Source organism: Odontesthes bonariensis, chromosome 7, assembly GCF_027942865.1.
Source record: "Odontesthes bonariensis isolate fOdoBon6 chromosome 7, fOdoBon6.hap1, whole genome shotgun sequence".
In the NCBI taxonomy this organism is placed as follows: domain Eukaryota; kingdom Metazoa; phylum Chordata; class Actinopteri; order Atheriniformes; family Atherinopsidae; genus Odontesthes; species Odontesthes bonariensis.
Genome location: NC_134512.1, coordinates 31100679 through 31124315, shown reverse-complemented (window position 1 = coordinate 31124315; position 23637 = coordinate 31100679). Strand labels below are relative to the sequence as shown.

General features: G+C 40.0%; 1 protein-coding gene across 1 annotated transcript in view; it reads left to right on the top strand.

The window, feature by feature from the left end:
• The window catches only part of asz1 (ankyrin repeat, SAM and basic leucine zipper domain containing 1), a 35939-nt gene extending 14481 nt beyond the window's left edge, over positions 1-21458 (top strand). Inside the window, exons 5-13 of the mRNA XM_075471200.1 lie at positions 8933-9044; positions 9221-9355; positions 9547-9665; positions 13038-13110; positions 13602-13658; positions 13895-14007; positions 16315-16420; positions 16777-16890; positions 21288-21458. Coding sequence (XP_075327315.1) covers positions 8933-9044; positions 9221-9355; positions 9547-9665; positions 13038-13110; positions 13602-13658; positions 13895-14007; positions 16315-16420; positions 16777-16890; positions 21288-21458 — 1000 coding nt within the window. The remainder of the gene's footprint in view (positions 1-8932; positions 9045-9220; positions 9356-9546; positions 9666-13037; positions 13111-13601; positions 13659-13894; positions 14008-16314; positions 16421-16776; positions 16891-21287) is intronic.
• Positions 21459-23637: the final 2179 nt, after the last annotated feature.

Sequence of the window (23637 nt, the reverse complement as noted above, 5' to 3'; positions counted from 1 at the left end):
TATGTATATGTATGCATCTATGTATATACAAATGACTGGGGAAGTTAAGAATCCATCAGCCATTGCCAATAATTGGAAATCTGGTTTCCTGCCCCAGTAAGGAGATTCATTCAAGCCACTTAATTCTTGAAACACTTCTACCGTTACCATCTGTGTATTTTTGCTCTATCAAAGTGTTGATGCAGCCCCCAATAGCTTTGTTGTTTAGCTTTCTCTAATCCTCTGTTACCGCGTGCCTGTGCACATCACATGCAGGACTCACGCCACCTGAAATCCCCTGATGACGGACACCCTGTAGCATTAGGAAATTGATTGGTTCCTTCCCAGACAAAATATTTAAAGCAACATAACAAAAGACAGAAGTATGCAGAGGAGCGGATGAGGTGAGGAGAGGGGCCAACAGCCTCCAAAGGAAAAGCAGAATGTGAGGTTCATGTGGGTGCACAGGATAACCCCCCCCCCCAGTCCCTCTTACGTCTGAATATCAAACTGTTGATTAACACCGGCTGCTCGTCCCTCCGCTTTAGTGTAAACAAGAATTCTCTGTCATTTCTCAAAGCTGAGAAATGTAGGCACACGATGTGGGGTCCATTGGCTCCATGTGTTTTTTCTTTAGTTTTTTTTTTCTTCTTCTTCTTCTTTCCGTCTTCACTGCAATGGTCTGTGTTGACCGTACGTGGCTGGTTAAGGAAACTAAAATTCCATCTCCATGCTGCATATACAATAGATTTTGGACAGTTTATCCCATTTTTCTGAGTAGCTCGTGTCAAGTTGGTTTTTTTTTTTTTTTTTTTTAGATTGAATCTTACGTCTGTACATGAATATTTTGGTCAAGGCCTTTAAACAAAGCTGCTTTATCGCTGCTTGCCAGTTTTTTGGGGTCATTATCATGCTGAAAGGTGACACATTGAAACAGTTTCATGTCCTACACAGAGTTGGGGAAAGTGATGGAGGGAGCCTGTTTTTATCTTGATATGTGGTGCTTGCGGACATTATATACAGTATTACGATCGTTTGATCTGCCAAATTGAGTCGGCTATTAGCCATTTTGAGCGGATTAGCATCGACAGGTTCCATGACACCAGCCAGAAATATGTTTAGCATGAAATCAGATGACATGCTGCATATGTATAATGACTCTCTTATCCTAAATGTTGGCATGATTTTTTTTATTTTTTTGTTAAATTCCTAGTGTACACGTAATTATTACGAAATTCACATAAGATTCGTATGGTTGGATCTGTTTGAAATTAATTGTTTGCCCAGGTACAGTGACTCAGATATTTCAGGAAGTTGTTGCTCATGATGTCCTGATTGGATGAATAATATTTACACTGAACTGTCAGCTTATCGATCAGCCCGCTGTTTGGTAACTAGACAAAACTCACTCACTGAAGGACGCACGGCACAGAAACGGTATGTGAGGGACCGTCCCACAGCAAAACCATCCTTGGGAAGATACAATAGCATTGGACATGTAACAAGAAATATGACACCACCTATCTCGTGCTCTGGGGTCAATTAGTTGGTGTGTAATTGTTGGGCTTAGAGGGATGTTAATAAAAATGTTTGTCATGCACGTCAGAGCCGTTGTACGTCTGTTTGAGTTCAGATAGAACATTAACTTCAGATTTCTTGGAATTTGTTAAAGGAAGTTGCACCTTTAATTGCTAAATGTTTGAAACCCTCTGTGAAAAACAGATTCACACCTATTTGACATACATGACCTCTCGGGTTACTTTGTGTCCAAGATAATTTGTTTCTACAATAATCGGCCTTTGTACTGCCAATGGAATCAGACGTAACAATAACAGTTCACCTCAACATGAAGTGACATAGCACAAAAGGTACAACTCTAATTGACATTTATGGTTGGTTCATATACTGGGTTTTGTTACATACCAGAGAAATTTTATGTTTTGTTAACAGTAAAAAAAAACAAAAAACTATTAAGGTACAAATATCTTTACTTGTGTTAAGATTAGTGATGTGAATGTCTTATTGGAGTCTTGCCCCAGTGTGTTGAAATGTGTCTGCAGGCTTACTAAAGTATTTACCACCACGGTCGTTGCTTTTTTTTTAAAAAAAACAATCCATGATCAGAAAATGGAAAGTAAATGAACCCACAACAAACCTGCCTCGAGTGACCGTTAACCAAAACTCACAGACCATGAGTCTTTCCACAGGTTTTTCCAGAAAAAACTAAAAAAAAAAAAAATGCAATTCGTCACCCAAAAAAAGAAGTAAGAAAGCCCTTTCACCAAAAGACATGTGGGAGACTTCCCAAACATGACAGAAGGTCCTTTGGTCAGATGAAAATTAATTTTAACTTGTTCATCAAGGAAAACACATTGGGCTTCATAAAAGAGCATTTTCGTATTTTTATTCTAAATTTCTCTCACTTTTTTCGTACGAACACGACACGTCAGATTCAACAAACGCTCTTAACTTCGGAAAAAGTGTGTAAACGACCTGCGTAAATGATCAATGCCACCAGTGCGTATTTAAGTGCACGAGGATAGTATAAAAATAACGCTCAAAATAATACCATTTAAGGCTGTGCTTCTTATCTCCTGTGCTAGTAAGTGTTGAGTCATGAAGATGGCATCAAAGCTCAAAAAGAACAACTTTAAGGGCTCTGAGATTGAAGTTCTGCTTTCAATGATCCAAAAAGGAAAATCTCATTTTTAGCAGTGTCAGCAGTGGAATTACGGGACCTGCAAAAGCGAAGAAATGGGAAGTTATCACAAGTGCTGTTAATTCCGTGTCACCTGTAGTTCGTAATGTCACCCGAAATAAGGAAGAAACGGTTTGATATGAAAATGGCTTAAAAAAAAAAAAAAAAAACGTCTCGCCATGGCCAGGCGCTCGATGACTGCAACTAAAGCCGTGCAATCAGTTGTTGCCTCATCATGATGGCACTTTGATGGGGTGGTCCATGAGGGGGGTCTTCTGGCATGTTGTCATGAACGAATGAATGAACGCGAACTGGCATGGTGGGTCATCATCCAACATAACAATGACCCTAAAGCCTGATTCTTACTCAGCGCAACCGATTAACTGTTCTGGCTCGAGAACCATTAATGACGTCATCGAAAGCGCCAGCCCCTTCACAGTTCGCAGTTTGCGCCGAGTATGCGTCACATTTGCAGTTCTCTCCAGACCAGCGGGCGTCACTGTTGAGGAAACAAGCTGAAGAACCGGACGAAGAAAAGCATACGAAGAAAGCATACACAATGCCACCTGTGGTGTCACGTCAGCAGAGGCTGGCACATCTGATGCGGATGCGGAATGAATTTACTCTGGGTGTAGAACTGTATATATATCTCAGAGCTAAGCGGCTGCGGCAAAAACAGAAGAGAAGGTGGAATGTTCGTCCTTTGCAACAAGACGAACTTTGTCAAACGTTGTCCCAGTGTAACTTCATAGACGTGTCGTACAGATGTTTGTAGAGACGCACCCTCTCGGTCACCGCGGTCTCTGCAGTGTTCATGTTTCCTTTCTCTTGGTCAGCTGTTTCCGGTTGAGCTCGCGCGAAGTCAGAAAAAAAGTTGTGTGCGCGCCCTTGCGACGCGCAAGGATTTTTTAGCTTGCGACGGGGGGCGTGGCGGAATTTTGGGTCACGTGACCGTTTGCGCCATTTGCGACCAGCTAGTAAGAATGGGGTTGCGCCGAGTAAGAATCAGGCTTAAGCATACAGCTAAAACTACACTTGAGTGGTTTAAGAGTAGACCTTTAAATGTGTTGGAGTGGTCTATTAAAAGCCCAGACCTTAATCCAGTTTAGAACTTGTGGCATGACCTAAAAAATTGCTTTAAGTCAACCGGAACCCCTCCAACGTGAAGTTTTTGAAATAGTTTTGCTTTGAGGAATGGGCAATAATTTGCTTCGCCATAACAAATATTTTGCATCTTCAAGGCTGTTGAAATGTTGTAAAATAGGAAAATTACCAAGGAGGATGAACATTTTTGTGAGACACTGTATTTAAGGCCAAGTTTTAGAGTCACAGGGAGAAATTGGGATTGGTCTTTTTTTCCATAACACGAACACCATACCAGTTTTGGTTTGATAGACTCATTCAGGGATCATCTTAGAAAATAATTTGATTTGTGTGTGTATATATATATAGTCTATAATGTATTATACAATCAGAATTGGATGTGGCTAAATCATAACTTCAAAGTTGAGGGACATTTAAAAAAATAAAGAAATAAATAAATATTTATTTGCAGCAAAATGTCATGTAGTGTTTGTCCAAGAATTGGACTTGTCAGTGTGCTCTGTTGGTGTACATTTGAATTGCCCTCATAAATGTTTCCTCTAATCATCTTGCCAGTTTCCTCTCTTGCACTCGCACACCTTTTCGCGCACACAACACACACCCTGTAAAAGCATGAAGTGAAGTGATGAATTGCCCCAAACTTTCCCACCTTTTCGCACATGTGCAAATAATAGGTAATATAGGAGTGACGAAATGCCAGAAAGGTTTAAAGTAAATTCAATTCAATTCAAAAATACTTTATTTATCCCAGAGGAAAATTAAATGTTGATGTAACTCAATTAAATCAAGGAGTTATTATAGATGCTGATGGCTGTGGGCAGGAAAGATTTCCTGTAGCGGTCCGTTTTGCATCCAAACTGAAGAAGCCTTTGACTGAAGAGACTCTGTTTTCCGATAACAGTCTCATGGAGAGGATGTTCAGGGTTGTCCATAATTCTCTTGATTTTATGCAGAATCCTTCTTTGCATTATTGTCTCCAGAGGTTTCACAGACGTCCCCAGAACAGAACCAGCCTTCCTTATAAGGTTGTTGAGTCTTTTTAGGTCCCTGGTTCTGATGCTGCTGCCCCAACAGATGACACAAGAGGAAATGACAAATACAATAAAAAAAATACATGCCCAGTAATATTGTTTTAATGTTTTAAATACTTGAACACAGTTTTTCTAGAGAAGATAATTGTTTTGTATATGGGATTATCATCCATCGACTCTTTTGGGCTTTCACATGCGCGAGCCCACAACTAACCGGTGAGTTACATGCTGTTTATAAAGTTGTTTTGTAACGTCCCCATGCCAGTAATGTGAGAACCATGCATATGGTTTTGATGGTAAGGCTTGTGACTTTATTGTCGGATGGTTTATAAAGTGGTGTGACGTTTCTGCAGTGTGCAAGTTGTTTTACGTGGAAGGGTTAGCAGTTGCCCCTTAGCCACCACGTATTAGCCTCGCATGACAGGCTGAGCGAACAGCGCGATCTCCACACAGGGAGCGCCGATTTGCACCTCTCTGTGTCCTACTATCAGTATTTGACAACCTCCAGCAATGGAAATGCGCTTCAAAAACCCCGGAGTTCCCCTTTAAGATTAAATGTATATTAATTTGCAGAACTGCATGTTGACTGAAGTTATTTTTGGTTGACACATCAGTCACTTTTTTTCATCCGTGTCATTTTTGCAAGTCAGATTCACTTTAACTTCCTTTTCTAAATAGGTGTGATTTAAAGGAGAAGTTTTTTTTTTAACCTGGACCTTATTTCTGGCATAAAATACATTCATCTACTCACCGATTTTTATTTATTTATTTATTTTTTTTAATTTTTTTTTAATTTATTTATTTTTTTTAAAAACACAGTTGGGTGAAAGTCGGCCTCCTTCGGACGTTATTTAGATCACTCGAGATCCACATAGGCTATATCCATATAACGGGAGAGAACGGGGCATTGACAATACAACCTCTAAATAAGGCATTAGTGCGCGTCAAAGTCATCCCACTAGACGCATGTGTAGAAAGCCCCCATAAGCCCCCCAATAAACAAGGATAACAACAACACAGCACCTATGAACTAACAGTGCAATAGTAGGCGTTCATTCATTTATTTGGCTTAAAGTATTGGTGAAATAAAGACAGATAATCCAGGCTGAAAACAGTTCTATTTAGCTGTGCATATGACACCTGAAAGTATTTTATCTGCACTCTTCACTTTTTAATGAATTAATGATTATTTTAATGGGTTTTAAATTTCTTTCTTTTTTAATTTCTTTTATTTTTTTATTCCTTTTTAATGGTTTTATTGCCTTCTTGTGATTTTATGTAGCTGTAAAGCACTTTGAATTGCCCTGTGTATGAATTGTGCTCTATAAATAAAATTGCCTTGCCTTGCCTTGCTGCAACAGCTTATTTACTCCGTGCTCTGTGACAGTTGGCTAACTTCACCGGGTTTGCTACTGCTAGTTTTGTGCATCATGGCAGGATATTTATCAGATTTTGACGACATGGATGACAACTTTGAGTACGATGGACGTCCTTACTGGAGTGAATGAGGTGTGCTGCAGCGGCGCACGTTGAAGAAGTTATCCCACTAGACAGATAATGTCTTATTTAGAGGCTGTATTGTCAATGCCCCTTTCTCTCCCGTTATATGGATAGATCTTAAGTGATCTAAATAGCGTCCGAAGGACGCTGACTTTAACCAAACTGTTATCGGTGAGTAGATAAATATGTTCCAGGTTTAATTAAAAAAAAAAAAAAAAAAAAAAGAACTTCCCCTTTTAAATGATTGAATTGGTAGCTATTTTCTTACACTGTTTGGATACATTTAATTTTTATTGTCATTTCAGTCTCTCCTGAAGACCGATAAGTTGATAACTGCCTTTCAACATGCTGCTGGCAGACCCGCTGCAGGTCAACAGTGTAGTTTATGCATCATGCTGGTGTTGCCCTCACTTTTTTATCATGTTGGGAGTTTGTGGTCTTGTCACCAAACTAGTTATCCCCACAGAAACAGCGGTACATGACATAACTTGTAAGTAAGAGGACTCTTTTTAGTAGGACGACTACAAGTCACTTACCGGACAGACGCAGGTAGATGAGGACTCTCGCAGTTTTATCTGTAACTCTCTGGTCTCTCACTCACACGAGACACACACAGACACACAGATTCTCACACATTTTTTCTTTTATCGATGAAAATGCCACAAGGGCTTATGCTGCTTATGTTTGGCCACTAGTTACAAAACATTTAATGAAGAATAACAAAAGACCAAAAGATCTTTTGCTTTAAGACAGACTAAGCTGTAGTATTTCAGGGACTGTTTGCAAACTCAACTTTAAAACTCTCCTTTTCTTATCCTGCTCTCTGAACAAGGATTGGAGCAGCATTGTTGTTCGTCCAACAAAATAAAATAAGATATAGTCTGATTTATATGTTCACACAACCCCGTGTGAAGGTGCATTATTGTCAAATTTTAATTTGAACGTCTGAGTTCTTTAGTGCGCCTGGGTGTGTTGTCTGGCTCAGGCTGAGAGCAGAGGAGACACTGGTTTGAATACGTCACGACAGGTTTATTTCTTCCTTTAATTTGTGCCTCCTCATCTCCTCCATCCTTGTCGTCAAAAGGTCAGTCCCTTATCATTTATGGCACACCAAGCAATCTTTTACAAAGTTCATATTGCACATGTTAATATCAGAATGATATCCTTTTGATTTATAATGCAGCCCTAGTCTTAACTAATAAGTCATGTTGAGGACAGAAGAGACAGTTTAATCACAATGTGTAAAAGGGATCTGTGTTTCCAGTATATTGATATATGCTCCTCTTCAAAAAAATAGTAGATATATATATATATATATATATATATATAGTATAATAGAATGCAGCACAAGGTTTTAGCTAAATAAGGGACAGATGATGATGCAGCTGTACTACATGTCATATTTGGTTGATGTTGGTTTGAAATGACAGCTCCATTGTGTTTTACTTTAAAGTTATCTATTCTCAAGCCTTTTATCTCTGCAGTTTGCTTTGCAAGTGGAGGGGACTGTGACATGAGGAGAGGAATAAAGAATGTATGGATTGGGAAATTACTATAAAGGACTATATATTGCAGTATATTGGCTGGTGTCTGCATAGATAATGCCCAGCGTTGCTCCTTAAAACATCCCAAACAAAGTGAGATGAGAACAAACAACAACCCTTTTTAGAACATGTCAAGTCTGTTGGTATCAAATCACTCAAAAGCTTGTCAGCGCATCAAATCTGCAGTGGAAATACTGTATGTCTTTTAAGTTTAAATCATGATAAAGAGTTGGCTTCATAACAATTTTATTTTATTTTTGCCGTAGTCCTGTTTTTTTTTCTATCAGACTGTTTATCTGCTTCTCTAGTCAACTTAATGCCTGATATATTAATAAAATAAATAAATAAAAAGAGATCATGACGTGTTTGAGGGACTCCATCTGTCATCTTGCTCCACAGTTTTGTGTTGTAATATAAATGAGAATAAATAAATATTTTTTTATCTGGACTTCCTATGACTGTACCCTAGCATGCCTATAGTACCCTGTGGTGGGCATTACAGAACACTTGGACATCTAATTTCAAGAACACCATCACCTCTGTACACATTGTTGAGAAATGGTATAGGATATTGTACATATTGTCTTGTGAAATCTTAACTTGAATGTTGATTAATAACCCTGCACATAGCTTTTTGATCACTAGATTTCATTTAAACTTTTCTATCCAACTGCTTACAAATACAAATGCATCTTCTTCCCTATTCTGTTATTTGTTTTTTTCTTATGTAGTAATAACAAGAAATGCAGATTTGTGTTTTTTTGTGGAGCCAGGAAAAATAATTCTAACCAACAATGTGGTGTCTGCTGCCCTCTGGTGGTGTCTCTGCCCTCCTATGTTATCACTTCCCTCAATGTTTTCATTGATCATTCATCTCTGGGTTTCACAAATTTTTGTTTACATTTTTTTTGTTTGTTTGTTTTTTGGGAACCTATGTCTCTTCACCTCTCACTCTTCTCAACTTCTCAAATCAGGTTTTCACCTTTCCTTTGGTCATTACCTTTGCCTTAATTGTCTGCCCTCAAACCTATTTTCCTTCTCTTGTAATCTCTTTCTCTCTTGTCGGCTGTTCTTAGGTCTCAAATGACGTGCTTGATGTTGGCAGCCAGGGAGGGCCACAGTAAGATAATCAACCTGCTTGTGTCCCACAGTGCAGAAATCAACTACCAGGACAGCAATGGATACACTGTATGTCACTATTTTTTTTTTCCTTTTTTTTTTTTTTTTTTTTTTTTTAAATTCTAGTGAATTATCTCTGTGGTGTTGTGCATCTTGCACTGTACCTCACAGGGCACCATACAGAGAAAATTGTCTCATGAGAAATATACTCTGTCTATATAACCGATGCTGATATATTCTGCCAGGCTTTGTCTATAGCATCCCAGTATGGTAGAGAGGAAGCTGTGTTGAAGCTCCTCCAACTGGGAGCAGACAAAAACATAAGGACAAAGACTGGCAAGAGCCCTGTTGATCTGTCTGAGACCTTCAGACACACACAGGTACCTCCAGTATTTCTGTGACGCATTTAGATATCATCATCAAAGTTGCCAAAATGTATTTATTTACTTGTTATACTTATTTTACTTGACATATGAGTTTTGCTTAAATGTTCTGGAGAAATCATTTCCCACTTCCATCTTTAAACAACTATTAAATCAAATTATGTTTTGATGTATATCTCTGTCCACAGATCACCAGGATCTTGTCCTCCTCATCCAACATGTCTGCTGTTCAGGCCGTCGGTTCCATGGAGGAGACCCTGTCCAAGTTCTTTAAGACTAACTCCGAATCTGCTTTCTCTAAGGAAAGGTAAAATGAGCAGAGACAGGTTTCTAATGCGCAAATTAATCTAAAGTGAAGTTTAAATCGCAGCAGTTCAGCCAGATATTTACCCTGATCTAATGGAATGTAATCTGCATGAAGATTATACAGATGATCAGCAGTTCATAGTAGGCATGGTACGGTTTTGGTGGACGCTCCAAACCGTACGGTTTGCTTCTCACGGGGCGGGGCGTGTACAAACCGTACGGGGTCCATGGTTTAATTTTTTTAATTTTTAATTTTTTTTGTGTGTCCAGATGTTCGACGTTCGCATTATAGCCCGTATGTTAGCACGTGGTTTCAATTCGCGTCAAAGAAGCGAAAGCAAAGCGGTGTGGCGGCCTGCACAAACGCGGCAAGTGGAAGTAGTGAAGGCGGGCTGATGCTGGCAACAAAAGCGTGGATCGAACGATTACGACATGCAAGCATTGCAAAACCCGTCTTGCATACGCTAGTGGAAACACTTCAAATATGTCCGGCCATTTGCGCAGACATCACCCAAGTGTGTCAGTGGAGGGGAGGAGAGGAGAGCCTGCCAAAAAGCCCTTTACACTCAGCGCTGCATTTAAACAGCCTCTGGCTGAGGACACCGCAAAAGCAAAATCAATTTCCAAAGCCATTGGTTTATTCATTGCGAAGGACATGCAGCCCTATAACGTGGTGGAGGCTGAAGGCTTTAGAAACATGTTGAAGGTGCTGGAGCCACGGGATGTCACTTTTTCCCCAATTTTTATTGTGGTTGTCCTGTAGATGCCACCAGATGGGAGCAAACATTCCTGACACTTTTTTTGAGTCATAAATGTAAAACATGTTGAAATCATCCATTGTCTTCCCTCTTTCGCTCTCAAAATACTAGCTTTCTGGTAGTAAAATCTTTTCAGCGATTATTACAGTGTTCCACTGGTGTAATGGTGTGTATTATGGGGCTAAAAGTTAAAAAAAGTTGAAAAAAAAAAAAAAAAATCGTACTAAACCGTAGACCTCAAACCGTGATACACACCGAACCGTGAGTTTTGTGATCCGTGCCACCCCTAGTTCATAGTAAAGTATCATCTATGTGTTGGTCTTTGTATTCATAGAATGTCACTTTCCACAAATCTTCTTTGTTGTCAGTTTAATATTTCACTATTCACTGCAGCCTGTTTGCCTTTCACCCCCTGTTGGGTTTTCAGTGTGCTGATGCTCGTGTGGCAGGTGTTGTCAATCCATTGTCCAACCAGACATAAACAATAATAAACCTCTTTGATGAATGTTTAGTCCATTCAGACACCATTGGGCAATTAACATGAGACAGAAAAATTGTATTTAGCGACATGTGGCACCAGGAATCAGTGCCCGTGACTATTTTAGCTTCAGCTTTTCAATCACGTTAGCCACAAAGATGTTAAAAATCACATTACTCATGTTGCATGCTTTCTAGATCAGAGGGGTTTGATATGAAATGGAATAAGTGATTTAGTAAGCTGAAAGTCAGTTTTCAATGTCACAAAGATGGCTCTTTTAACCTGGCGAGATCACTGTGGTGACTTAAACTAAACTCGTGGAATAAATCGTCTGAATAATACCTTAGACTTTAACTGATTCCTGTCTTGATGATATCCCAGGCAAGAAAATCAAACTGAAACATTTTGTTAGGTAGGATACTGAAAGTTGATGTCTGACATAGTCACACAATTTAAAGCTAATAATTAATGTTTACCCAACATTTGATCATTAAATAGCCTCACTGACTGATAATAATGCAGTACATTTAAATGTTGCCCAAATAATGGCATTTTAATCACTAATTAATAATTTATCCAATGTTGGCTTACTTTCAACATTTCTATTGATCCACCAAGGATTTTTTTAACACTTGCTATGAATTATCCCTCTCGACCAATAATCTGTTTTGAATTAAGAACTTTTTTGTTACATCAGAGAAAATGTAATGAGTAGCATTTAAAGGCCTACAGAAAGGTGATTTTTTTTTTTTTTTTTTTGCAGAAAACTGAAATAGCAGATCGTTTCCTTATATACCATGGAATTTTTTTATGATTTTAAAATATTTTTAGGCCCCTGGATAGTCCTGATTAGGCCCAATAACTATCACCACATTTGATTTGAATTTGGCAAACTGGAACGACAGGTGCGTGACGTCGCGAGTGCCAGCTGCTGGAACAACCCCCAGTAGTTCTAGTAGCGAAGCCAGCAGTTTGCCAGACCTGGACAGCTTCTTCACGGCAAATTTCGATGTGTGCCGCGGGACGTCGCTTGGAAATATAAAACGTTGGGTTCAGTGCAATTTTTATTGCGAGTAGATGTACGAAGTGCGTGTGTTGCCCTCAGCAGCAGCAGCTCACACCACCGGGGACAGAGGAAGCAGAGAGACCCGCGTCTTGTGTCTGTGCCTCCCTGTCCGCCTGCCTCCTCTCTGGTGAAATCAGCCGGAGCCATCCCGCCGTGTTCAGCTCCCTGCGGTGCGGACACTCAGGGGGAATCCACCTGGCGGAGAGCGGACACACTCTCCGCCAGGTGGAGAGTGGAAATCTCGGCAGAGCGATCATCAAGAGCCCCGACGTGGACACACGGCTGATTTCAGGGCAACCATCCCGCGGTGTGTCCGCTCTCCGCCAGGTGGATTCCCCCTGAGCGTCCGCACCGCAGGGAGCTGAACACGGCGGGAGGAGGAGACACAGACACAAGACCGCGGGTCTCTCTGCTTCCTCTGTCCCCGGTGGTGTGAGCTGCTGCTGCTGAGGGCAACACACGCACCCACAGCACTTCGTACATCTACTCGCAATAAAAACTGCACTGAACCCAACGTTTTATTGCCTTCACCACTCAACAAGCATACTAATAGTGGCAGCCAGGAAAACCCATGGCACCTGTGACGTCACACGGAAGCCCCGCCCCCAGTCTGGAATTCCAGGAAGGATTTCCAAGCGGCAAATTCAAAATCGCAAATTTCATGCGTTTATGAAATGTTTTGGTGTAGAGTCCAATGATCATTATTGTTCCTCTGTGTATGTATTATCATTATGTATTGGGTGTAGTGTCAGCTTTCTGTAGGCCTTTAACTTTGATATGTTCAATGCCTTACGCAATTTCCTCTTTATTTGAAGTCATTTAAGCTTATGATGAGCTTTGTTCAAAGGCCCCACACTGCATAAGACTTTTACATACTTTTGGCTATAAACCTGCACACAAAGGATGGCCTCCCTTTTAATTGTTAGATAACTCAGTTGAATTAGCATATTTTGATGCAGTACTGTTTGTTTTTTGTTTTGTTTTTTTGATGCAACAATAGTCGCAGGTTTTTGACACTTACATCAATATGATCATTTTTAAAAGCTGTTATGTCCTTTCTGTCCTACTCAGTGCAACCAAGCTTGATGATCTTGAACTTCTCCTACATGGCCTTGATCTGGGCTACCTCACGGACATCATGACTGTAAGTACTTACCTGCACACCAAGATAAGAGTTCAATGTATCTTCGGTTTTATGCATTCAAAAACACCATTCTTGTAATGAAAGATTTCTGTTCCTTTATCTTACTGATGCCAAAATGGAAAGCAGAGACGGCATGCCATTACACGTAATATAATGTTTTATTAGAGCAATGGGTGATATACTGTGATCCCAAAATGACTTTTGTGCAACTACATCATTGATAGATTGACTTTGACATGCTTGGGAATGTGTCCTGAGGTGTGCAGTTTACATATTTTACTTCCAAATGGTTTGGTATGGTTCGAATTAAACTAAGGGTCAGCTGAAGTTTTCAGCCTTATCTGAAATATGAGGACTGGGCTTGATGGGTGCAGGTAGCTTGTTGTTACTGTATGCAGAAAAGCTCTGTACATCTGTTACAGGAACATCTGTAGAAGTTTTGATTTGGTAAATTCTGTTCTGTTTCTGACTTCACATACACACGAGTGCAGGAAAATGACATCACCTGGAGCTACCTGTTGACCATGGAGAAGGAGGACTTTGAGAAGGTAGAGGATGACTGTAACATCTATGTGTCTGTCAGCTCTGCTGCTTACAGGCAGGCTTGGGGGTGACCCAGAAAAAGACAGCAGCTGCTGTCATCACTGTTAAGATCAAACTAATAGCATAGCAGTCTTTTAAACTGCTTAGGTAAACCCCAGACTTAAAAAGTACATGAACACATTAAAAAAAAGTTTTAAAGAAACGCACTGTTTTATTTTTTCTTCTTCTCCTCATTTGTCAGATTGGTATCACAGACCCAGTAGACCAGCAGAAGGTGTGGAGTGCCGTGCAGCAGATGCACCTGGACAAAGTAGACCTAGACACAATCAGCCAACTAGGATCTGCCTACAGTGGGTAGGATATTATATCTTCATGCCCAGCAGGCCTGTTGCAATTGACAAGTTGTCAACTGAATGCTAAGTTCCAAAAAAAAGCTCTAGAAAAGCCCTGCATTGGAAATCTGTCATTTTCTTTCTTTGAGCTTCACTGATATGAAATAAATTGGAGAAATGCATCAAGCGGATCTTTATTTTCTTCACCTACCTTCAACATGATGCAGACTTGTGTGTTTGAGATTGCTCACAGTTTTTGAGAAGCTGTCGGCTGCAAAAAAGAAAAACATGCCACAAAACAGTCGGCACAAAATTAAAAAACGAATTTGACATCGGTGGCAAAACAAATGTAACCACTTGTCAGCCAAACACCTTAAACCCTCCTCCACATTCAGCTTACCTCCATCTCCTCAAAATGCAGCATCTGTCCTCCTCCACTGGAAGTAATCCATCAACCCTATAAGCATCTCACTGTCCTGTCTGCATCTCCCTCCCCCATCTTCCTAGCCTAACCTTGAGCCAGACTCTAATGGTTTAAGTGGAGCTCTAATGATTTGTAAGGTGAGAGGTGATGGGTGGTTGGTATGAGCAAAGAAGAGCCAGACTAAATCCTTAGAGATGCATTTAATAACTTAAATCATGAAAAGAATTTGAAGAAACCATGACTTGGTTTTGCCAAAGACGCCTGTGTAATGCGTATCAGACATATTTGGTAAGCTTAACGGGCTTACCAAATAAAACTCAATGGTGAATGACAAGTAATTAATGATTTTGAAAAAACAAACAAACAAAAAAACCCAACACACATGCAGCAGTGGGCTCAGGACCTCTGTTTTTCCAGGCAATGCTTTGTTGGCATGACCAAGCACACAGCTTGGAGAAAAATCCTTCATGATAATTGACAGTAATGGATAGTGAAATGCTTAAATTGACATTTTATTTAGCAGATCTTCTGAAAATACTGTCAAAATGTATTGTAGATTTGGATGTAAACTCTGCTAATGTTATGGCTCTTCTCCGTCAGAGGGAAAAGGTGGCTTGTTACATGCTTGGCCTTGACAAAATTAATGAACTAGTAAATGAAAGCTGTTAACCAGCATTTTTCTTGGTGCCATTTAATTCTTGTCCTACATTATAAAGCTTTTAGGTTTTTGGCTAAGAGAAGCATTGCAGAGTTCTCGCAAGCTGGTCAAGCTTAAGAACTCTGGGTTCTCTTCATGTTGCAGATGGGATACAGTTCTGCACACATGCACCTTCTATCAGCATTCAAAACATGATATCGAGTGTGCCTTTAACAATCTTCCCTTCCAGGCCCATCACTCTCTGCTCCTAGATAAACTAACAGCAGGAAAAAGGGAGGTGTGGGTGCAGCAGAAGCTCATTGACACTGTTTACTTGCCGCTCTGACAGAGTGTTAGGAGGGCTAGGATGGCTGCCTGCTCTGTGCCCTTCGCAAGGAAAACGCACCATTAAGATAAGAACTATCAATAAACCCCAGTTTCAGGGGATGGGAAGAGAATATAAATAACTAATCATTTAAGGTGGATGTTTTCTGGGAGGGATGGCAGCATGGGTTCGTATGAGAAGGAGGTGAGAAGAAGGCTTGGCCGCATGCTCAGTTTGAGGTGGTCTCCAGGAAAAATGCTTGCAGAATGTGAGCACTAAGTTTGGTCCAAACCATCAATCTGTCTGTGCTGTCATTGCTGAGCTTCTTCAGCAGTTAATGTCTTTTTTTTTTTTTATAGGTGGACTTATGACAAAAGTAAATCTCACGAGTGTTAAAGCATTATATCCCCTTAACGCCTATTGTCACATATATGCTACAAACCCTTTTGACTCAATCAACCAGCTGATCGCATCTTTATTCCCCCAATACCAAAAATTCTATTTATTTTTTGTGCAAAAGTGAAATTAATGATCTCAGCATTATTTACCATCTACTTAAAGGCTAAAACACACACAAAGCATTTTTTTTTATATACAGCTTTATAAATTCAGGCATTAAGGGGATATGAGCATTATTCATATGCCCCAAAAAGTATGAGAAAATAATTGGAACAGTGATTCATTTTACATACGGGGAACAGACGGTTCGGATTTATATTATAAACGGTGAATTGTAAACGCAGAAATATTCTATGCTACCCAATGATTTATATTTGCTCTTGATTAAGCTTTAAGTGTTCACTTTACCAACCAATAACTTGGAATAAGTCTTTAAATTGTATAAAAAAAATTAATATAGCTAAACCAGCTACTGACAGGCATGTAGACAGTCATCAACATGAAATTAAAGCTTTAGAAATAGAAACAGTTTTGTGTTTTTCAGGAGCGAGGATCTACAAAACTTCCTCATAAGTGTGAATCAGCAATGCTGCTACCTGACAGAAACCATTCAGGATGTCATCGGTCGCTTTCCTCGTCAAGCCTCTCAGGTGCGTGTCATCTATAATGCTTTACTTGTTGAGGGGTTGCTACTCAATTTGACACATTGGATTTCAGTTCATGCCAGCTTGCTGACATTTCAGCAGGAGAAGTTTTTGGGATGCACTTGGTCAAATCTTTTAAACTATTTTAAAGTTTTTGTTGAAAGTCTGTTTTTATTTTATTTTTTTTATTTTTTTAAATTATTATTTAATTATTTTTTTTTACGCCCAGCATAAAACAATTCTGTTATACGAACAAGTATTTATCAATAGATGAACTGTTTCAAATGGCTTCCTTTTCCTTTCTCGCCAACTCTCCTGTTTAATTCAATAAGATTTCTGTTTGTTTGTGGTGCTTCAAGTAGCTGGTCTTCTCACTGGACCCAAAGAAAGAGGCCCAGACCACCTGCAATCAGCTGGTCATCCAGACTAAAGACCTGCAGAAGGAAGTCACCTGCCTCCGCAATCTGCTGTGCCAGGTCAACACGTGCGCACCTGAACACACTCATACACTGTGAAGCTCATGCTCCTGTCATTTTAAAACTAATACCTGTGATCTTCCTTTATCAAATATCACAAATCAAATCAACTGTGTTGGTGTTAAACTCGGTAAGATGAAATATTAGCCAACACGTTGTAAATTTTACTATCCGTGACTGATTATACAGGCGGCTTCTACACGATGCACCACTCATAATTAAGACCCCAATTGATAACAACTTATGTTTGGAGGTAAAAAAGTAAAAAAGATACTTTGTGTGCAAGAGCAAGATACGTCTATACTAAACAATGACGTTAGCTATCAATGATAGGAATAGTCGATGCATATTTCAATTGTAAAAGTATAATAATCGGAAGTTAGAATCTAAAACAAGGTGCAATTTATTTTGCATCTGTCTGTGTTGACATTAATGTTCCTTATGGGATGATATTTATCAGGCTTGAGAACATTTATATTTCTAACAAGTCAATTCAAATACCTTTTACGCACAGCTGGCTGTTGCTGGGAGTTTTCCCCTTTCTTATGAGGATTAAAAGCAACGTGACCAAAACGTATTATGCATGTTGGATGTGGGATTATGTGAATTTTTGGCAAACTCCGACAGGTATGTGCTGTAGTGCTTGCACATGTGCACCTGACTCTTTTTGTGTGTGTGTGTGTTTGCATTTGTATTCCGAGAGGAGAGAGTCGTTCCTGACAGGGCAGAATCCTCACAGCCCATAAGTCAGCACCGCTGTGACATCGACCTGTCAGCACAGAGACGCTGAGGCGGAGGGATGAGGGAGCTGATGGGAAGGCAAGGGTGGGGGCAGTGGGAAGACGGGAGAGGACGCAGGTTGGTGGGGTGAGGGAGTTTAAGAGGAGAGAAAGGGCTGTCAAGTAGAGGTGGGGGGTACAGTATGATGTGAGTAGACGAGGTGGAAATAGTTGTAGATAGCAGTGGTGAAGGGGTCCTCAGGTTGTGTCAGATAGGAATCTGACGACCAACACGGCCCATGTGGACCCACTGGCTCAGAGCCCAAGGAGGAGGGGGTTTCCCTGCATGCACACAAAATCTAACTTTATTTATGGAAGTCTCTCTTGAAGCATGCACACTATCACTTCATCAGCAGGACCTCTGACGAAACAAGCTGTCAGACACACTTCACAGGACTTTGGTACTACTTTGATAACAACCCTCACATTATTTCTTGAAGCAAAACTTTAGAGTAAGAATAAACGGGAACAGTATTAGGAATGGTTCACTTCACTGCCATGCGGTGATGTCAGAAGACGGAGTAAAATGGGAAAGCAGCCATGTTCTTTTAGAAAGTTATCTTTCTGTCAAGCTTTCACTGTGGCAAACAGGAAGTTTGACATTTACTGACTACCAGCAGAGGTTATTGTGGTCATAGAGTAATAGTATATGAACGTGTAGTTGTCAGTGGTGTCGCATAAACGCACCTATGACAGTGGCAGAGAGCACAGACACGATATTTGCCATTCATATGAAATTTAATTGGTCTTTAATGAATGTTTTTTTTATTTAGATATTTATGTAAGATGTAAGATATTCATTTATTTGGGCTTGTGTTTAAAAAATCAAGCAATTTCACTTATTGCTTTTAATAAGGAATGAGGAATAACTTTTCCTCGAAAGCGATTTAAAACATGGTCGATGTACTTTTTGATATATTACTTTCGTCCATCTTTTGACAGACAATACGAATAGCCAATGACAACGAGAGTGTGTCGCGCTGTACCAATCACGTGGCTGGAATAGAGCCATGCCAGCAGCTATTCGTGTCGTGTTTGTTTGTGCTGCTGCGGCCATATAAAAAAAAAAAGAAAAAAGAAAATGAGTGCTCCCTCGTAAAAAAACGACAGAAGACACAGCCCAAGGCGTAAGAGATGACATTGTTGATAAGAAAAGCCCAAAAAGTTCAGTGGTGTGGGGGTGTTCTGATTTTTTTTTTTTTTTTTGAAGTCCGACACAAAACAGAGTAGTGTGCACTGCAAATTAAGTCGAGCACATGTTCCGACAAAAACCGGGAATACCACTAATCTTTTTCTTCACCTGAGGCAGCGCCACCCATTTGAGCACGAAGAATGAAAAGTTTTTGATTAGTTGACCGATCATATATAGGATTTTAATTCACAATACCTGTTCTGTACTTATCTGAAACAGTTGTATAGTGTTACGTGTCATGTTCAACTTTGACAGAAAATGAATATGTAATTAAAAATTAACCTTCTGATATCATTTGAGAGTTACGGGGAACATTTAGAAGTCACAAAATAGTGATTTGTTTTATATTGATATTAATATATATCGATATCGACTGATATATATAAATATGAGATGACTTTTTCTCATATTGCCCAGCCCTAGGTGCTCCTAATTTATTATTGTTATTTTTTTATGTTACTTCCCCTCTTGTCAATGAAAATTGTTTTAGGTATTTTTCTGGCTGTCTGTATTAAGCTGTTCTGGTATGGTGACTACCCTAATATGCGAGTGCTTGTCATTTGTGGATATGAACGCGTACATGCAGGTAACCAGATACATTCATTCCAATAGCCTTAAATCACTCCTCCAATCATATGATGCCGTTCAAACCCACCTGAACTAGTTCTCACTGTGTGGACCAGCTACTAGCTCCCTCTTTGGAGTTTGACTTGGATCTGTCTGGTGTGAGCTCATGTTGTTCCCCCTCATGCAGAACTATGTCAGTTAATGCAACAGTGCATACTAAAATAATGTTTATGCAAAAAGCTGAGCTCACAAATCGATGAACCACAGCGACTTGTTGCCCCTTAACATCTAGAAATGCCTGTCATTTTACATGCTGTGGAGATGTAATTTGCAAAACTGATGTTTTTTTTTTTGTTTCCATTTTTAGAAGTTGTACAGTATATCACTTCGTGGTTCAAGAGCCACTTGCTAATCACTGGCCTCTTCACCTCAGATGATGCACTGTCGGCTGAGTTTCTGTCCATGTTGTCTCAGAGAGAGCATGAACTATTTTACCTGCTTACACTACGTGTGACATCATCAGCGAAGTTGTTGCAAGGCTACAAAAACAACACCCCAATCCATTCATGGGGAAAATTTCAACCGCACCCTTATCTCTGCTACGCTTCAACTCTCCAAAAGTCTGTCAACTGATTTTTTTATTTTTTTTATCCCATCTAACTAAAACAATAAGATGTCTATAACAAAAATGTATACTGCAGCAATATAACTTCCCTTTGGGGATTACCAAAGTATTATTGAATTGAACTGACTTAATGAAACATTTGATTATTTGTGATCTTGCGAGCTGTAGAATCCACATACAAATAAATGGCCCGTCACAGGTTGATGCACGTCATTCCCAGATGTGTTGATGTTCCCTCTTGAAGTCAGTATTTTCAGACTATTTTTAAGTGTTTTACTGGCATCAAGTTCATTTGTTCATTGTTTTTTTTAATACTATTAGTTTGGTAGGTGAAGACACTAAAGATAATTTTGTAGATTTTTTTTTTTTTTTTTATCAAACTGCTGAACTTTTCCAGAAATGGGATTTGCACTAAATCAGTTTTTAATCTCAGGATTAGCTCTCTATCTAAAGTTGAATAAAGATTTTATGCTTGGAAAGTTATTTATTGAAGAGATTATTAAATATCTGACTGTTAGAGTACATAAGCAATACATAAACATTCTGTTCCACGGTATGTGTAAAACCCTTGTACAGCAGGAACTCTGACTAAACATATCTGACAACTGTTGAACTTTTTTCTTACCTGATGAGCAACTACGGCTCTTTTCCTGAGGACTAAAAAACAAAAACAAAAACTTTTATCTTCACAGGAGGAGTTTCTTCTTGGTGATGTCAGAATTGAGGAAATAGTAAGAAATCTGTATTCATTGCCAAACCACCGGTTCCCAGGTCATATTTTACGGACATAGCTGTTTAAGCCCTTTGTATTTTCCAACTTTCTCACATGAAAGGGTTTCAGTTTGACACTGTCACTCTCTGACCTGAGAGCTGAGGAAATGCATTATTCCTCCATGACTTGATTTTGACCAAAATCTGACTCTCCACTTGGCTGATGAATCCTCGAGGATTTTGGCACAGGAAGTCTCAGTGACTCAAGTTCACGAGTCATGTTTCGGTGCCCAGACATGCCCTCACTCTGAAAATAAGCTGGTGTCATTTTGATACCAGTAAATGAGTGGTCATTTCTCACCCAGTTAAATGTTTATCTGGCCTGAAACAAACCGGTCAGTACAACTGCCACAATCCAGAATGGATCAAGTAAAAATGACTTCTGCTGCTTGCATGACGTTAAAAATCTCTCTTGGTTTGTTTGGGTTTCCCGTGTCAATCTTGCTTTGTTGTCTTCCCTCAGATGGATGAAGCTAGAGATTCCTGTCGGCTTCCTCAGCCTGAGTCCCACAAGAGCTGGAGGACGTCCCTGACCAGAGTCGCTCTGAGCACACTCGGAGCCACTTTCCTTCTGTTTCTCTGCAAAGCTGCCAGTGGCAAAGGTTACCTGCAGATATACGGGAATGTCCTCTAATCGTGCTGCAGTTGTGTCCCATCAGAGAAGGAGCTAATGCTAGTCTTTCTTAAACGACTGTAGCTTCTAAGTTGGATTGTAAGAGTTCACGTGTTTTAGGAATGATTAACGAGATGGTTTTTAGTTTTGTTGTATTGTGTTCCTCAATTTACTCTGACTTGCTTCAGACTTAAATTTAAATGACTGAATATTCTTTTGTGGATTTTTTTTTTTTTTCATTGTCAAAATAAGGATTGAAATCAGGATGTTTGAGTGCCTGCTTCTATTTTTTTCTTCTTCTTAGATATACTTTCAGCCTCATGTCTTTCCACCGAGTGTGGAGATGGAGCCGACAGGCAATTAGTCCAGCTTAGTTGAAATACTAGCTTAAGGTGGATACTCTTGAAATGATTCTTCCTTGGCAACAAAAGAAATCCTGTTAAAGCTCACTGTTCATTTAACGATGTGACTATTGCTGCTTCTCTTTACTTAAGATGCAAATTCAACCCCACACACATGACTGATCTCAATTTCTTTTCATTTAACTAAAAGTATTTGAAATAAAAGTTGACTTTTTTGGGCGGCCATGTGTTGTCAAAATCCTAAAACAAAACCCTGACTTTGTAACGCAGGATTCTGACCTAGTTCCTCACTTGGTATGTAAAGTTTTGACCTTGGTAAGCTTTAGTTTAGGAGGAGCGTGTGTGCCAATCAGAGGGCCGGTGGTTGATCCTGAGCTTGCTCAGCCCACAATGTCGTTGTCCCTTAATCCCACTTTGCCTTTGTGTTCATGGTTATGCATGTATCATGGGTATCGCGTAATAAAAGTAGCCTGCAGAACCATGGGGACTACATGCTGTAAGCATGTGCATGTATGTGATTGTGACTCGTATGGTAAAAACACTTTGAGTGATCGAACAATTTACTAGAAAAATACCAAATAAATGCAGTCAATTTTCCTAGTATCGCAAATTTGACTCGGCATCCCTGAGTTTTAATTTGGCATGACTTTTTAATATGATTTGGTATCGCACTAGTACCTCAATTCTAAGTTCCCATGTATTGGCCAGTATCTAAGATAATAAATTCAGCTGAAGCTGGTGAACAAACCAGAAGCATGCTGTTGTTGTACAGTTATCCACTCGCTTCACTTCACCAGCCATCTTTCTCAAATGTCATTACAGGTATAGTAATGTCTGTCAGACTGTTGACATTAAGCTGCCAGAAATGACCATGATCTTTAAAAAGTGACAGTTGGAAAGCCAGTGGTCAAGTTGCCATATTTCCATTAAAGACATCACTGCTGCTGCAAAAAAAAACGCATTCAATGGGATGAAAAAGGTTGAGAGCATTCTAAAGCTCCTTAGTTGTTTTATGGTGTTCTTCCACGGGGATCATGGGAGAAATCCAATTTGCCCATTAATCTCGCCTGGCCAGGGTCTTTGGACCTCCAGATACACATGGGCCAGATCAAAGATGGGGGAAATGCCTTGTGACAGTGCCACAGATTTCCTCAAGAGACTTCAAAAAGAACTGCGATAGATAAGCCAATTGAAATGGACACGTGACCTTTAGGTGCCGCTTTGGGAGAACCTGTGCGTTTTGTTTTTTTCCAAACCATCATTCCTGAGCTATGAGTTGTTAGACTAAGGCTCGGTTTGTAAAGGGCTGTAAAATAACAGTGCGTCATGCTTTGAGAATCAGGAATATTTTACACCTGTGTGTTATGCCGCTTTGGCGGCGTGCTCTCACCAAAAAAGTTATCCTTTGGTCAAAACGAAAGGCCACAATCTATTTTTAGGATTGAAATGATCATTGTGAGATGTGGTTGGTGTCCGCGCATCAGGTCAAATGTCAGACTTCTTTGTGTCAAGCATGGACACGCCTTTATCTTCATCTGCTGCCTTTGTACACTTTAATTATTTATTTTAGAAATCTCTGGTTTCCCGGCATCATGACAACATCCAGCGTTTGCGTCACTGTGCGCAGAATACGACTGTAAGCAGATTTGTAGCCAGGGTTGGGTTTTTTTTTTTTTTTTTTGGTCACCGACGTTGGCTGAGCGCGCAGGATGGAGCCTCTCATGTTCCGCGCGTCCCCTGCGCGCCCGGGTGCAGCTTGACTGAGGAGAACATCCATTTGGACCTCATCTCCGGGCTGCGGAGCGCCAGTCTGGATCGGGGCCAAGCCTGTCTGGTGT